The following is a 17,609-nucleotide window of genomic DNA, read 5'->3' on the forward strand; positions in this document are numbered from 1 at the left end:
TGAACATGAGTTTCAGATCTCCAACCACTGGGATAGCACACTAAAGTCCCTCAATATCACGGACACAACAGGCCTACCAGGGCAGTTCTGAGTGACAAGAGCCCCCAGCCACCCATCCCTATCCCCAAACCTGGCCACCAAGTCCCCCTCCTTCAAACCCACGCAGCGCCCGCCCCCCTGCTTCCGCTAATTGACAGGCAGCACAGCTACTCCTAGGAGCGGATTTTTCACCCTGGTAACAGTGACAAGCTGGCGGGAGCCAATGGCGTTCCAGCAGCGGGGCGGGCTGCAGCGACGAGTCAGGTGCTCTGCGCTGAGGCTGCGTGCAGGTGAGCGAACAGGATCCTACAGTGCCCCTTGTTTCTGCCTCCTCTTGGTCCCAAACGTTCCAGGACAGATCTGTCTCAGCGCGGGTGAGTCCCCGGAGAAGGGTGGCCTGCCTCCAGAGGCCCACACTGGGGCTGTCACCGGCCAGCGGGGCGGGGAGGCCTAGCAACCCCGTAGAGAAGAGGCGACGCACCCACCCACCCTGGCAAACACCCTGACATAAGCCCACTCCTCTGCTCTTTGATTGGTGCGCCTGTTTGCTTAGGTTGGGGCGGGGTGGGGGTGGGGGAGGCTGGAGAGAGGAAGGACTGGAAAGGCCAGGGCGATTTCAATCGAGATCTAGAGAGTTTCAGGGCTCCGTGCTGTTTCTGCGTGGAGAAATGAGAGATTTGTCCTTTTTTCCTCATCCCCACCCCCACCTGCGTTGTGGCACCCATGTAATTATGTTGCTTCTTATTATCGAACATCCCCGAGCTTTAGACAGAGCCTCATACTTCGCTTCAGTTTGCCCCAAGAAAACAGTTGTCTTCTATTTACCTCAATTAACTAAAATAGATGGGAAAAAAATCATATGTTCCGTGCAACTGATTCTTTCTTGGCATTAAATTGTATTTGGTTGATAATAATTTCCTTCGTGTTAGTGAGATGGGAGAGAAAATTGGGGGAAAGAAAAGAAAAGAGGGAAGAAACAGGGATCAGTCATTTGCAGTTTCCTGCATACATTTAATTCCCCGTCATGGCCATTATTAATGTTGCTCCCAGAATGAGTGGCATTCAAGATACAATAGTAAATTTAAGTTTGGAATCAGTCATTGTCTTGAGACCAATGTCCAAAACAGTTTCTAGTCTGGATGAAACCACAGTTTAAAAAAGCAAATCTAACCTTAAGCTCATATGCATCCTTTGCATACAGCTTATGGTTCTGAAAACAAAGCCAGCCTGCCTCATAGGTTACATCTGCCCATTCCTAGACCATAGCAAGGCAAGTCAGAGCCACATGCACACATTCCACACATGTACACATATCACACACATCACACATGCACACATATCACACACATCACACATGCACACACATCACACATGCACACACAATCACACATGCACACATCCCACACATACACATATCACACATACACACACACATCACACATGCACACATACCATACATACACATACCACACATACCACACATGCACACACATCACACATACCATACATACACATATACCACACATACACACATACCACACATGCACACACATCACACATGCACATATACCACACATGCACACATACCACACATTTATACATACCACACATGCACACACATCACAATGCACACATACCACCTATGCGCACATCGCGCACACACACAGACACACACCATATCTACAAATTTTCAAGCATTCTAAATCATCCTGAATTTGTCTCTGAAAAGTCACATATACAAATCATCTTTTTAAATATTATTGTGGGGTCCATTTGAGTAATTCCTTTGTTTCTTTGAGGAATATCTTTTGATAGAATATAGGAAACTATAAGATTGTTTGTTTGTTTGTTTGTTTGTTTGTAAAGTGGCACTAAAGCGTTTTGGCCCTGGTGTCCTGTGTCAAATGGAGTTCTGTACAGTTTTTTCAGGCTGTGACTTAGGATGTAAATGAGATCACTCATCGCTGTCATTCTCAGTTTGGAAGAAAATGTATTAATCACAGTTGTCAGCATTAATTCCTTTGTGCTTATTCTACAGATTACCTTATGCTGAGCTGATCAAGGTCTTGAAAAATGATTCCAGAGTTTCTCCTTGCGTCTTGCACACTGGCTACTCTATGCCATTCGGCTCCGTTTTCTCTACAGCCAGAAGAGCAGAAAGTTCTGGTAGTTTCTTTTGATGGATTCCGCTGGGATTACTTATATAAAGTTCCAACCCCTCATTTCCATTATATCATGAAAAATGGTGTCCATGTGAACCAAGTCACTAATGTTTTCATCACAAAGACCTACCCTAACCATTACACTTTGGTCACTGGTCTCTTTGCAGAGAATCATGGGATTGTTGCAAATGACATGTTCGACCCTATTCTGAACAAGTCCTTCTCCTTGGAGCACATGGATATTTATGATTCTAAGTTTTGGGAAGAAGCCACACCAATATGGATCACAAACCAGAGGGCAGGGCATGCTAGTGGCGCGGCCATGTGGCCCGGAGCAGATGTGAAGATCCACGATAGTTTCCCGACCTATTATCTACCTTACAATGAGTCTGTTTCCTTTGAAGACAGAGTTGCCAAAATCATTGAGTGGTTTACAGCCAAAGATCCCATCAATCTCGGTTTCCTCTACTGGGAAGAACCCGATGACACGGGCCATGATGTGGGACCTGACAGTCCTCTCATGGGGTCTGTTATTTCTGATGTTGACCACAAGTTAGGGTATCTGATAAAGATGCTGAAAAGGGCAAAGTTGTGGAATAATGTTAACCTCATCGTCACGAGCGACCATGGGATGACCCAGTGCTCTAAGCAAAGGGTGATAGAACTTGACCGCTACCTGGACAAAGAGCACTACACCTTGATTGATCACTCACCTGTAGCTGCCATCCTGCCAAAAGAAGGTATGTCTGACCTCATGCCGATCGGAGCACAGCACCACACATACCCAGTGTGTAAGCAGCGGTCTTTCCAAGACACTTGCCTGTGCCGTAACGGTGTACCAAGATTTAGTCCTTAGACTTGGAAAACAAAATCTCCTTCCTCTTGAGTTTAATTTCCTCTCACACCTGGAAATACTGACACTTTAGGGGCTGTGCTTGTCAATCCTAGGCTCTCTCTCTCTCTCTCTCTCTCCCTCTCTCCCTCTCTCTCTCTCTCTTTTAAATTTTTGTAAGGAGTTTTGAATAGTGCCTTGCATTCTTGATAAACGTCTGGGAATCCCCCTCCCCAACACTTTAAAACTAGGTCAAGGAATCATGTGGAGGAGAGGTTGCAGAATATGCAGCCAAATATGCAAGGCTTGCTTTTCTGAATGAAACTGTAGCACCCTGGAGAGTTGGTCCTACTTAGAGAGAAGGGATTTTGAAAAGCTCTACTACCTCACCTAGGGGAATTGTGACCTCTCGGGGGAGTTAAGCAAAATCTATTAAGTAGCAATGCGGAAGTATGCCTGCCTGCCTGTACACATGGTTTGCAACTCAAATGTTCCGCCAACCCATTAGCTTCCCACTAGCCCATTAGCTTCCCACTAGCCCGTTAGATTCCCTCGGGCAGTTGGGTTTTGGTGGTGTGGGTTTTCTCTTGTTGAGGTTTGTTGATCAGAGAGACAAAGACCTGACAACTGGATTTGAGAAATAGGACTTAAAGATGGTGGCAAGATGTGGGACATTTTTAGTTCTGATGTGTTCTCTAATCCCCCCAGTAATTTCTCAAGCTGATTTCCACCCCTAGTTTTCTTCCGTTACTCCTGACCTCTACATACACTGCTCTACTCTACATCCACAGCAATTGGCTGCTGTCTGTTTAATCTACCTGTGTTCTCTCCTTTGGGTTGCATAAAACCTTAGTGTTGAGGTGGCGTCTATAGTACAATAAATAAGTGCTTGTATCTCCATGCATATTTAAGTCTTTAGAGAGTATCGAGTACAGTTTTTGAAAAAAGCCTTTTTTGTTATTATTCTGTAAGAGAATGTGCTAATAAGAAAGTTGCTGTTTCTCTTTTCCCCTCGAGCCTCTTTCTTCTTCGGGGTGTGGAGTGTCACTGTGCATGGCTCACATTCTTTCTCCTGGCCCTCAGTGACTTGTCCTGGAATGTGAGTCTTCTTCTGAGTCCCTCACTCTTCCTTTCTCCTTAGGTAAATTTGATGAAGTCTATGATGCGCTGGCCGGTGCCCATCCTAATCTAACGGTCTATAAAAAGGAGGAGATACCAGAAAGATGGCATTACAAGCACAATGACAGAGTTCAACCAATCGTAGCTGTGGCCGATGAAGGGTGGTATATTTTGCAGAATAAGTCAGATGATTTTCTGTGTGAGTATGTTATCGTATTTCTTCCAATTCTGCACCGTTTCTTGCTAACTTGGAGGCTGTGGATAATACAGCAGTTTACTTACTGATTTTTTTTTAACTCTCTGTTACTTAAACGTTGAAGGATCTGTGTTGTATTGGTACTCACCTAGAAATGCCATAAAGATATACACAGGAGAAACATACAAGGTTGAGGCTACCGCTTGGTGGCACATAGACTTGCCTAGCATGTAAAAGGCCCTGGGCTTGATCCCCAACCAGGGAAAAGTGTGTAAAAATGTCTCTTTAGTTACAATTGAGTTCTTGCCCTGTTTAGTGACTGAAAGCAAAGTAGTTGCATGACTATGTACTTGTAGTGTTTCTGTGACTCCTAATAGCGGATGTGTACAGCTACATGCATTCTGGTTTCTAACCGTTTGTACCCACAAATAATCAGTAAAACAGCATCTGATCACACCAAGGAAACTGGGAAGGCTGTTTCCTGAGAATAATCTCCACCTTCATTTGTTTGTGAACTCTGTAGGTAGATGTATTTATTACTCAGAAAAGGTCTGCTGCTATCTGAGGGCATTTTCTATTTTCAAGTTAACCAAAATTTAGGGAGACGCTGTAGGGCGTTTGGTTCTGTGAGCTACAGTTACACTGTGGGCTGGTCACATTTATGTTGTTGATAGAAACATTCCAGCGATCCTGTTTCTACTGCTTTCTGCTTCCGTGTTCAATGGAGAATTCAACTCTGCCCCCTGTGGTCCTTTTCTGTCAGAATTCTACAAGTTACTGAGTGCAAAGGCAGGAGTTTTCAAAGTGTGTCCTTTGGTACATCAGTGTCTAAACCATCAGGAAACTGTCAGAAAGGCACATCCTTGAGCCCAACCTAGCTGCACTGAATTGGACACTGGGTGAACATGGCCTACTCCTCTGTTTTTACATAGACCCTAGGAGTCACATTCCCAACCTAGTCTGAGAACCATCACCCTTGGACACTTATTATTAAATATTGTCCACTAGCTCAAATGGTAATGGTAACCACTACCATTAAAAAACAGGGTCCCTGCTCATTGCGATTTCCTCTGGACTCTGATTCTCTGGTCCATGGCGTGTGAGAGAATTATCGTTGCTTGCTCATATGACTTAGACGCTAGATCCTGAGTTCTCACAAAAATGAACACAACCTAAATCAACTCTGGATTACATAACGGTACGTTTCCCAGTGTAATTTATCAACTAAACAGACGAGCACAGCACCCTGTCTGATGGTTGCTATTGGCTTATAAGCCCAGCAATATTCATGCTCGAGTGAACTAAAAGGAATGGTGGCGTTCAGAATGGGTTCTGCGGGTGGAGTTGACTCACAGGAAGATGTCAGATTGCTTTGGGGATGACAGATCAGTGACTTTCAGAGAAGTGAACTTGAGCTTTCCCGTTCTACATGTGAATGCTGTTGTGGATTTCCTTGTAGCAAGCAAGGATAAAGTAATCCAGTTGGAGTCACGAGTCATGCTCCTCATTATTCTCCAATAAAAGCCTGTCAGTTTTCTTAGGTCTCCATCTTTGCCATAACCGTGGCCATGCCTTTGCTCTGACAGCACGCCAGCCATACATTCAGCTTTGAATACGCAGTTTCAATCCCCCCTTTTTTTTAATGGAATCACTGGGAAATGCCCACCAGAAGACCTCTTCAGGTTTTATTTGTAGCCACACTAACGCACTGCACCCTCAGCTGGGTCTCCATCGGAGCCACCAAACTTCTCAGTCCCCCTACGTGTCCTGACCTTTGAGTTTCAGAGTGGGTCAGAGCTGTGACTAAAGGTTTGATGGCTGTGCTGTCTCGTGTTTGTATAGTGCTCTTCACTCTCTGCTGGCCATCAGGGGTTCTACTTTTTGTGACTGAGACTTCCACCACCTTACTTTGGAATGACAGTTAGACATTGTAGCTACCCAGGAAGTATTTGCTAAGAATCAGCCAGCCACAGGACAAAGCAAAATCAACCACCTGCCTGCATCCCCCAGCCTGGCTTGGCTCAGCTTTTCTCTGTTCCCTTCCTTCTCTGTGATTTAAGGTAGTACAGGCCTGTAAGAAAGACGGGTATCTAGGTAACATTTGACTTCTTGAGGTGATTTGTGGGGCTGACAGCAGCAGAGATGATAAGTGATAACTTCATTTTTTTAAAATAAAGTCAAATTGGATAACCTTTGCACTTAAGGTCAGAACTTGACCCTACGACAGTTTCTTTCCCTTCTAATGCCATCTGGTTGGCTAACTTATTCATGCATTTTCTCTTTACAGTAGGCAACCATGGTTATGATAATGCATTAGCAGAAATGCATCCAATATTTTTAGCCCACGGTCCTGCCTTCAGAAAGAATTTCACAAAAGAAGCCATGAACTCCACAGATCTGTACTCACTGCTCTGCCACCTCCTCAATCTCACCGCCCTGCCACACAATGGATCATTCTGGAATGTCCAGGACCTTCTCAGTTCAGCAACTCCCAAGCCAATTCCTTACACACAGAGTACCACACTCCTCCTTGGGAGTGACAAACCAGGGGAGGATGAGCAAGAGGAATCGTACCCTTATTACATAGGTGTCTCTCTTGGCAGCATCATAGCTATGGTATTCTTTGTAGTTCTCATTAAGCATTTAATACGCAGTCAAGTGCATACTTTACAATATAGGCAGGTCGAAGTTGCTCAACCGTTACTCCAAGCTTAGTGCTTCTTTGACATGGAATGGCAGATCAAAGTGGAGGGTCCGAAATTCTATCAGCGGTGACCCTTCAGCTTCTCACAAGCTAGTCACAGATATCTGCATAGGCCATCAAGCAGTTTACCCATACGCGGGCCCAGTCACAGGTACATACACGCACACCGACAGATCGAAACACTCCCTGCCTGCAAATGATCAAAGACGTTAAGGGTACCCCTCCACGGCTTTCTCTGGCTTAGTAGGTAGATGGTGCTCTGTCTGGGGTTGGCACGTACAATGTACATACTTAACAACTTTGCACTATTGAGAGTACCTAAGTGCTATCCTAGTAGGTACTACTTCTCTGACATGCACTTTATAAATGCATCTAGTAACTTGATTGAACATGATATCCTTCTTCATCTCTGTCACCAAATACTAGCATTCCATGTACAGAGTGAAGGAAGTTTCTAGCAATTCCCAAATGATGTAGAATTCTTGTCTCCTTAAATGGAAGGAGGAGGAGGAGGAGGAAGAGGAGGAGGAGGAGGAGGAGGAAGTAAAGGTGTTGAAAGTCAGCAGGACCAAGTTTGTAGCCTGCATCTGGATAGATGCTTTTCCAGCAGCAGGTCGCACTGTGGACATTTCTAGTTATGCCCCCCACCCACACCTCAGTGACCATCGTTTTCATTTGCTTCTTCCCTCAGCTAGCTTCCAGCACTGAAAGGTGAATTCTAAAGATCTTATCTCTATACATTAGTATTGTTCCCTGTGGATGAGTCTAGTCCTGACTCCGTGATGAGGATGTCATGCCATGCACATGAGTCTTCCTTTCTGTGTAGAATAGCGGTGGCCTGAAAAGCGGGGGGCCAGACACCATCTCTGCTGTGTTTTTTTTTTCCTGCCTGTCATGATTTGCATTATTAATCATATTAAAAAGATCAAGTGAAATTTAAAAAAAATAGTGTTTTGTTTTGCTTACTGGTTGTTTCTGGTGGCAAGAAGTGGCATACAGACACCATTTAACCCTGAGCCTTTCAAAATCCAGAGTTGCAAAAGAGGACAAACTGTATTAGGTAACATATAGGCCACCAAACGTTATCAAGAATACCAAGAACCCTGGAAAATAAATTGAGGGAGAGATACATAAATGTGCAGCCTGTCACCATAGTAACAAAGTGTAGCTCTAATAGGGCAAAAAAGCTTTTGGTTATAATAGGTGCGGGAACACACAAACTCGGAGTGCTTAATTTTGTTTCAAGAAATATTTGAACATTTCTTGTAACACCTGCCAGGTGTTTACTGATGTAAAAGGAGGATGCACTTTCCCAGATACCCCACCCACCAGCTAGAGGTTTCCAGCTCCTCATGGCATCAGCCCCTCTTGTTAACTACAGCTTCAAGCTGTGCCTTTTGGATGCTAAGCATCGAGGAAGCTGGGACAAGCAGAGGGCCAGCAAAGGAGAGTGTTCCTTGGAAAACAATACCAAAGTAGACACAAAGCCCATAGGACAGCATGCGATGTATACTGCATTCCAGACACCATCAGCTAATTACTGAAAGGGCACCATTATTTCAGAGGGAAAGGCTTGCCTATGTGTGCACAGCAAAAGTGGAAATTTAGCTGGATCTTAACAAGGTCCCCAAAATGAACTGAGGTATTTATAAATGACTATACTGCTCCTAAGGTAAAGAATATTCGCACATAATTGTCATTTCAGTAATAAAAAAAAAAACAAAAAAACAAACAAAAAAAAAACCTCTAAACAGGACAGAAGAGAATACATGTGAATGGCCAATATCCCAGAGGATGCTGGGAAGTCAGACATCTGGTAGCAAATGCCTCATGAGTTTCAATTCTGGCTGCCTACATCTTGAAGGTGTATGCACACACATGGTGACTGACTGTGGCTTTGATACAAGGATAGTGACATGCAGATGGGATTTACTCCATTTCAGACAACCACTATCCAGACGGCATTGTGCACACTCATATGGCTGTGTTTAGTTCACTTTAGAAGATGTCGTTACCTCAGAACAAAGTGATGAGCGCGTCACAAGTTTAGGTAGGATGGTTAGGTCACTCAAAGGTTTGTCACACATACATTTGATGACTGAACGGTTCATCAGAGATACCCACATCCCTGTAAAATCAGCAGCAAGAGGGGATAGCAGAAAGAAAACTTAACTTTCCTGGGAAAATCTTGTCATTTGGAACCACTCTTTGGTAGCTATATTTAGGTAGTTTTTACCTAAATGTCTTCATGGTCCAACTTTATGTGGGGAACACAGGTCAGCATTTGGCAACAGTTCTGAGACTACCTAATTTTATAATTGCAAATCTTTAAATAGTAGAATAGAGCTCTTCTTTCTCCCTGATTTGCTGGAACCTCCTGCTCCTTTAGGTATTTGTACAATTTATTGGCAAGACTTTTTTTTTTTTAAGTATAGATTTTTAGAAAGTTCATGCCCTCTGCCACCTGCTATTTAAGGCTAAATGCTTTTCTAAATTCTGACTCAGTAAAGTGAGCGTCCTCTTAGTCTTTTTCTTACAAGAAATTACTCTATTACCGAAAAGTCCTAGCTCTTCTGGCTGCCCAATGGCTGCTCATTGGCTAGGGGGACAGCCTTTAATGTTACACAGCTTGGAAGGGTCTGATGGTTCACTCAATGATCTAATTTAGCTAGGGTCCTTGCCCTCTTTCAGAGAAGTAACTTGGATGCCTGGGGTAGAAGCAGGCCCAGGTTCCTGACTTAGTTTACATGCAAAGTTGAGGCCAGAAGACTTACCGGTCCTTCTAGAGGGAAGCCTGTTGAAACCACCCTAAGCCGGAAGTGGTTAAGGAAGGTTTCTGCGTTGGCAAGCTCTGTCCTACCACACTTGAATTTGAGATAGGCACAAAATTTTAGTTTCCTTCCTGATTGGCCAAATGCTACAGGTCAGAGGTGGTCCAGAGGCTGGCTCTCACCTCAGCATTTCAACCTTCTCTGACTCTCACCCTGGTAACTCCTTCCTATGCTGTAGGGAATTTGATACTTTGAAAAGACATTTATAAATCTTGGTCTAGGCACATGGCTCAGTTGGGAGGATGCTTGCCAGACAAGCATAGGACTCAAGTTAAAGCTCTGGTACCTACATGAAAACATGATTGTGCTGGGTATAATCCCAAGTTTATAATCCGGGCACTGCAGCAGTAGAGACAGTAAGATCCCTGGAGCAAGCTGTCCATCTAGTATAGCCTATGGGTGGGCTCCAGGCCAAAGAGAGACCCTGGCTCAAAGAAAGTGGATGGTATTCTTTACAAGTGATACCCAAGGTTTTTCTCTGGTCTCTATATGTATATGCACATAGCATATATACCTATCCACATGTGCATTTGAACACTGGAATATGCACGCACACACACAAAACCACCAGAAATCATCTGGCCAGAACAGGATAGAATTGACATGTGTAGCCTTGTTTCTCCATGGCAAACACAAATATAAACCTGGAAATGGACCTGAAGACCCCGAGAGGTGGTAAGAGGGTATCGAGCTGGTAAGTGGCCAAAATGGTGGCAGGGTTTCACATATTCCTTACCCAACAGAGGGTGACAGATGGTCTCCACTCTCAAAGTCCAGCCTAGAAAGATGGCAGCCCAAGCAGGCTTCTCCCTGGGACTGAAGAGGAGCCTCTGTTCCTGTATCAGGTAAGATAGTCTCACTGGCCCCAGTTGGGGGCCTGTTAAAAATCAACCAAGAGAAGTCTTTTCTCTCCCCATCCTCAGGGCTGAAGCCCTACTACTAAGAGATGTGGTAAGCAGAACCTGTAAGAGAGGCCCAACCTTTATGTCCTTGAAGGCTTAAGGTTCAGAGACACAGGGGTGAGCAGCATAGCCATAAATGGGCCATGTTATGGAAAGTGTTCTGGTCTAAGAACCAAACCCCCTTTGTCCCTGCTTCCCGAGACTGGTTTCCCCTGCTCCTCAAAACCATGAATGTCTGTAGAAGGATGAATTACAGAATCTCCTGTCCCTCCTCCCCAAAGTGACACCTGGCATCTCACCCTGGGGCAATCCTTCCATTTCCTGCAGACCAGACCAGAAGAAGTGACTTTTAGCAGCCATAGTCAAAGCATGTCAATGCCCCACTACAGAGACTGAACACTAGGCTGACACTGCCCCTGCGCCATATGCTAAACATGTGTGTGTTAAGACTAGCATAGCAAACTACAACATCAAAGATACCAAGACCAAGACCACCTGTATTTCTGCATGTCAACAGAGTGTACCAAGACTAGTCACATTTTTGCATGCTAAGAACATGCAGAAGACAATTCAAAATGTAATGCTATTGATAATCACCTCATAAGATGAAAACAGGTATGTTGTATGAGCATAACAAAACCTACTGAATTTGTATCCTGAAAGCAACCAAATGCTGATGAAAGAAATTGGAAGAAACCTCAAAAGATAGGGGGGGAAAAACAGCCTATATTCATAGGTTGCTTGCAAAATAATAAAATGTCATGTCAGCCAGAGTTACTATAGATCCTGATCACCTGACTCTCAGGGCATGTTTATAAATACAGACAAGTTTATCCCAGCATTTATATATCTTCTCGGCACAGTCCCTGCAAGTGACAGAGGTAAGTGAGAATTATCTGACCTGATATTAAATCCTACTATCTTGAGGTGATAATCGGTGAAGCATAGAAGTGACAGAGAGACAGCACCTCGATGAAGAACACTAGAAAACTGGGTACATTCATGGAAATAGCCTTGTGACTTTGACAAAGGGTCCATAGCTTTGAATGGAGAAAGAGCAGACTTTACAAGGACGGTACCCGAAGAAACTGAACATCTGTAGGCAAACAAATGCACCGTCTAATCTAAACTGTAATTTAAAGCCAGGGCTGGAGACATGGCTCAGTGTGCAGTCTCATTTACCCCTGGCCTGGCAGCCCGGATTGAATCTCTAGCAGCCATCCCCATACGTTGTCTTCTGACCTCCATGTGCATGCATCCATAAACACATGAATAATGAATAGAACTTCCTTTTAAGAATGGCTCAAAATGGAAAACGTAGAAAAATTTCAGAACCTAGAACAAGACGAAGTTAGTGGGCTTCTAGCAAAGGCACAAACTGGGGACTACGGGCGTGGCTCAGCTGTAATGTGCATCCCTAGTATGCAAGAAACTATGTGTATAGAGTCCACTAGACGGACAGAGACAGACAGACTGACAGACACACACAAATGCACACAGAGGTTGGGAGGTAAGACTATGAACTGGGAACTTGACACTTACTGAAGTGAACTATTTTGTTGTTCTGTGAAAGTCCGTGTGGAGAGGCCAGAGAACCAGCCACTGACTGGGAAGAACATATCTTCAAACCACACATCCAACAAAGGCCTAGAACATTCCATTTCAAGGCAAGCAAATCATGGAGACTTTTCACCAAAGACCAAATCGAGCAAGAATGGTTGTGAAACTGCTTTGCATCAGTGGGCCCTGGGGACTGCAAAGTGAAACCACAGAAAAGTAACAGTATCTATCAGACTTGCTAAGATTTTTAAAAATAGCTTTCCCTCAAAAGCTATGGGGACACATAGATCACCCATTTGTTCCTGGAACTATAAGCAGAAAATGCACTCTGGCAAACAGTTTTTTTAGAAAGCCAAACATGCCTTGGTATTTGCCTTTCTGTGATATTTATTCCAAAGAAAAACATCTTCAGAAAAGCCAAGCTATACACAATGTTCATACTGGCTTTGTATTAATAGCCAAACTCTGAAACTGACCATTCTTCAAACTGTTGGATAAACAAACAGGGCTTTAAGCATAGAGAATAGCATGGAAATGTAGCAGCAAAGAGATTTATTGAGATTTATGATGATATGGCTAAATCTTGGTGAATGATGATGCTGATTACAAAATCTAGCACTCTGGAGTTATTCACATGACATTCTTGAAATGATGTCATCTTGGAATTGGAAGGTGACTGTTAAGAGACAATGCAAGGTGACCCTTGTGTTGAAAGTAAATCACACTACAGCCAGCTCCAGCTGCCCTGAGAGTACTGTGCCTTAACTCTGGGGGTGGAAAGTCCCAGGGATCTTTCTCCTGAGTTCTCCTCCTGGCCTGTAGATGGCCAACTCCCCGCAGCCTAGGGCAGAAGGGGCTGGAGAGGGGAAGACACTGTCCTCTCTCCTCCTCTAAAGGACACTGACTCTGTTTTGGAGCTCCTTCTCTCCTCACTAGAAAATTTCAAAGCCCTAACTTGGAAAAAAAATCATATGGGGGGGGCGGGGAATGGGCTTCAAGATGTGAATTCTGAGGGGAAACAAATTAACTTTTCAATGATCAGACTAATCATGTTTCATGTAGTTCTTTCAGGTACTAAAGAATTATTTCATATAGACACTTTCCAAGACTGGCTGGGAAATTGCAAGTCCCTAACTCACTGTAAGCCTGTGTCATTATGTCTTTTATTGTAAAAATAACCAATCAAGGAACTTCTTTATTCTGTGTAAGACTGATAGTATTTCTCACAGAATTAATAAAACTTCCTTGTCTGGGAATGTTTTTAACAATTCCTCATTTAGAGGGAGGCAGTTAAGACTTCCTACTTGACTTTGTGTTAACTTTGATCATATTTTGTCAAAGAATCTCTTTATTTTATCTCCACTGTAAAACTTGTTGGCATCCTTTTTGCTAAACACAGGACTGTAGTTGTGACTGCCCACTTTTTAATTCATCTTGCTATCTTACTGTGGACTTAACCATTTTACTAATAGGGCTATACAACCAAGTTTGGTTTTATTAGCTCTCTCAGCTCGTCTTTTCTATTTCTGATTTTATCTTTGCAAGTTTCTTTTTTCTTCTTTACTAGCTTCCAAAGAGAGGTAGCTTAAATTGTTGACTTTTGAACTTTTTCTCAGATAGCAAATCTAGGTTGTGACTTTCCTCCTAAAAAGGCTTTATCTGCAATCTTAGAATTCAATAGGCTATATATTGGAACTTCAAAATATTTCTTTTGCATTTCTACCTGTCTCATAGCTTACTCATGGTTTAGAAGCATGCAATTTATTTAATTAAAAATATTTTTCATTTTATATTCAGTAGAATTCCCCTTGGGTCAGAAAATATAATTTTTAAGACTGCAATCCTTTGAGACTATGTGCTAAGACTCTGCTATGACAATGTGTAAACACCCTGTCTTGGCAATTCTATGGAATCAGAAAGAACGTCCTTTGCTATTTGCACTGTGGTGTTCTCTCGATGTCGAAGGTGGTTGATGGCAAATCTATTTCTTTGCCTGACTTTCTTGGTCTAGTTCTATCAATTTGAGAGTAGTAGTAACTTTTGTTTTCAGGTATGTTTAGGGATGCTTCATCAGTCTTCCATGTGTATGTTTCAAAGGGTTTGGTGTTAAATGCTGGCTCTTCCTCACATCTGCCCCTTCCTTTGACCACAATGCATTGCTGCTCTCCAGATTAAAGCTGGGTCTTGCGAGCTTTTCATAGCAAGCCCAGCTAATCCAGATGATGGTTGGATAACGACTTTCCATGCATTTGTTTGCAATATGCAATGTTGCAGTTGAGGTATCTCTCTTGTACACTACCTTCTGATACTGTTTTTCCATCCAATTTTATTAACCCCTGCCATTTTCATTCCAATGCTTTGTTCCTTTACATGTAATTTGTTTTCAAGTTTAAATTTCCGTTTCGTTAGCTGTCTCATTCAAGAAACTTGTTCTATTTTTCCTTGATTTGATATCAAGGGTTTTTTTTCACCTAAAAATTATTTTTTCTTAAAACTCTTGTTATGGTGGCAAATGAAAACTAATTAAAAAAATAAAAGGATTCAGAGGTCTGTTGTCTTCACCTGTTACGTTCTTGTACGATAGCTTAGAAACTTCTGAACCTGTTTTAGATACAGAAACTGATACCATGACTAAGGGATGGTAGATATGATCATGCTTCACTATAGAAAACATTTTAATACCTATATTTATTCCATGACACAGTGCAGTATATATGCAAACTAAAAATCACTCTAAAAATAAATTAAGTCAAGAAATCATTCCATTGTATTTTTCTCAATGTCTAATAACTCCCTAGAAAATTATCCATTTCATTTGTACATACAAATTTAGTTGTACCAAAGAACATAGATTTCTGATTAAATGATATACGGAAACATCTGTACTTGTTCAGTCCCCACCCCTGGCCTGCCCCATGATGAGGCCAGATCCTCAGCCTCACAATTTTTTCTAGAATACTCAGACGCCATTGGGTGCTCACATGTACATAGTTCTTCATTTTCAGCCTCAGCCTGTGGATTCTTCACTTCCTCTGAACATCTTTAAACCTTGAGCACTACCTTTCTGGTTTTTTTCTCCAATTCTCCAGTCTTTAGCAGGATGGCTGTTTGAGTCACACAGTTTACCATTAGGAGAATAAACTTCTCCTTGTCTTTTCACATATTAAAGCAAAAGCAGAGGAAGCAGTAAGGCAAGGCACAAGGACAGCACCTTTGTCACACGAAGTTTGAATGAAAAAAAAAACATCATTTGATTTCTTCAGCATAATCAGGAGTCCTGTTTGATCTGGGCCTATAAAAAGAATGTCCTCTGCAGCTTAGATTGCAGTGTTCTCTCAATGACACGTAAGTCACACCACACCTGAGTTGACATCCCCAGGTTTATTTGGGGATGGGGGGCGTGGTGGAAGGGGTGGTTTTAGTCTAACCAATTAGCGAGGAGTGCTAAACTCTTCAAGTATGTTTATGGATAATTTCTGGATTTGTTTCGGAGCTAATTATCCACAGTCTTTATGAAAGTGAGGTTAAGCATGGTGGCCATGAAACATACACTAACTAGAGGACTGGCCATGAGGCTGTCACACTGGAAGGGGTGGACAAGGACCTAAGCTATTCTTTAATTCCTTTTTTACAAGATGGAAGCATAACTGGGTGGGATCTTGCCTTGAGGTCACGGCTCCATTTATCATTTAATGTCTTTAATCTGTTTATCTCCTTGAACATGAAATTTAGCTCAATTCTGCTTCCTGGTGCCCCTTTTCTCCTTGATCTCTACATTTTGTATTTTTCCTTGCTCAGCGTGCTTCTTCTCAGCAGTACACGCTTCATAAGGGTAAACATTAGTAACCACAAAATGGAGTCTAAACTAGGCTGTTTTGAGATTTCCTTTACCAATGCAATTAATTCAAAATTCCTCACTTTGGCCTCAGGCAGAATTTTTGGACAATGGCAAAATGCAGGCAAATTCTTTGCCAAACTATCACAAGAATAGTCTCTAGGCCATTAATAGTCTTCTCTAAAACCTCCTGGGTCAGGCGCTCTACAGTTCAAATCACTGTCAGCACCACTTTCTTCCATGTTCCTATTAGATGGCCCATTAAACACCACTTAATGTGTGCAAATGCTTTTCTAACCCAAAATCCAAGGACCCACATTCTTCCAAACAAAAGCATGCTCAGGCCTTTCACAGCAATATCACAGTTCCTGGTACCAACTTTTGTCTTAGGGTTTCTATTGCTATGACCACATTGCATTATGACCACAGCAACTTTTATAAAGAAAAACATTTAATTGGGACTGGCTTGAGGTCTAGTCTATTATTGCCATGGCAAGAAACAAGGCAGTATGCAGATAGACACAGCCCTGGAGAAGGAGTTGAGAGTTCCTACATCTTGATCCGCAAGCAGCAGGAGACTGTGTGTCACACTGGGCAAAGCCTGAGCTTATGAGACCTCAAAGCTGTCCCCAACTGTGGCATACGTCCTCTAACAAGGTAACATCTTCTAATAGTCCCACTCCCTATGGGCCCACAGGTAGGCAGAAGGCCTGAGTAGCAGTCCAGTGTGTGCCTGCCAAACAGTTCTACCTCTGGGACGTGAGTGAGAGCAGTTCCACGTTGACACTGATAATCACTACACTCACAAACGTTAGAATACAAACCATCATCTTGTATGACAGCACCGCAGGACCCAAATGGATCTTTGGACTTTCACATAGTCTCTCAAGCAATGCCTGGGGTATGTGCTGGGAGAAGGACAGTATAGCGATACACAACACTAGGTAAAGAAAGTGGCAAAGCGTCATCTAAGCTCTAGAAGTGGAGGGCCTAGGAAATTATTCTGGCTCCGTGAAACTCAACAGCAAGAGCTAAACTGCAGGTAGATGTGTGTCATCTATTCATATGAATGTTCCCAATTTTTAAAGACCTCTCTTTCAGAGTAAAGAACAAATAGTTTTCTTAGTTCCTACCAGTGTTTGGTTAATTTAAAAATACTGACTGACTGAATGCTCTCCTAGAGAGAATGTAGTTGAATCCATAGGCTTTTGGTAAGTCACTAAAGGTCTATAGTTCTGCAAAAGACAAAGTTTAAATACTCTAACCACACCCACTGTTCAGTAATCAGTTTATAGTCTCTTCCCTTTTACTCTAAGCCATTAATCTTAGTTCAAGAGGTTGTGCAAATTTACTCTGGGTTTCTTGCCAATGATGCCTTCATACTATATGTATTTTATATATTGTTTTAAAAATTGGTTGTTATATACCT

General features: G+C 42.7%; 1 protein-coding gene across 7 annotated transcripts; it reads left to right on the forward strand.

Moving 5' to 3' along the window:
• The first annotated feature begins 232 nt into the window (after window positions 1-232).
• Enpp5 (ectonucleotide pyrophosphatase/phosphodiesterase 5) lies at window positions 233-7,998 on the forward strand. 7 transcript variants are annotated; one of them, NM_001329618.1, is made up of 5 exons: window positions 233-329; window positions 2,078-2,205; window positions 2,369-2,941; window positions 4,175-4,351; window positions 6,636-7,998. In NM_001329618.1, the coding sequence occupies exons 2-5, from the start codon at window positions 2,157-2,159 to the stop codon at window positions 7,061-7,063; spliced, it is 1,227 nt and encodes a 408-aa protein (NP_001316547.1). In that variant the 5' UTR covers window positions 233-329; window positions 2,078-2,156; the 3' UTR covers window positions 7,064-7,998. The 7 variants fall into 7 exon arrangements, with proteins under 7 accessions (NP_001316547.1, NP_001316549.1, NP_114392.1 ...); NM_001329620.1 differs by having other exon boundaries at window positions 233-413; window positions 2,078-2,941; window positions 4,175-4,355; NM_032003.3 differs by having other exon boundaries at window positions 233-413; window positions 2,078-2,941.
• Window positions 7,999-17,609: the final 9,611 nt, after the last annotated feature.

This window comes from Mus musculus, chromosome 17 (assembly GCF_000001635.26).
Source record: "Mus musculus strain C57BL/6J chromosome 17, GRCm38.p6 C57BL/6J".
Lineage (NCBI taxonomy): Eukaryota > Metazoa > Chordata > Mammalia > Rodentia > Muridae > Mus > Mus musculus.

Bases quoted from the DNA above. Each gene is read 5' to 3' on its own strand.
- Enpp5 (NM_032003.3), top strand. From the start codon at position 2,113: ATGATTCCAGAGTTTCTCCTTGCGTCTTGCACACTGGCTACTCTATGC. The intron at 2,942-4,174 runs GTATGTCTGACC...CTTTCTCCTTAG, and splicing joins TGCCATCCTGCCAAAAGAAG to GTAAATTTGATGAAGTCTAT. The intron at 4,352-6,635 runs GTGAGTATGTTA...TTCTCTTTACAG, and splicing joins TAAGTCAGATGATTTTCTGT to TAGGCAACCATGGTTATGAT.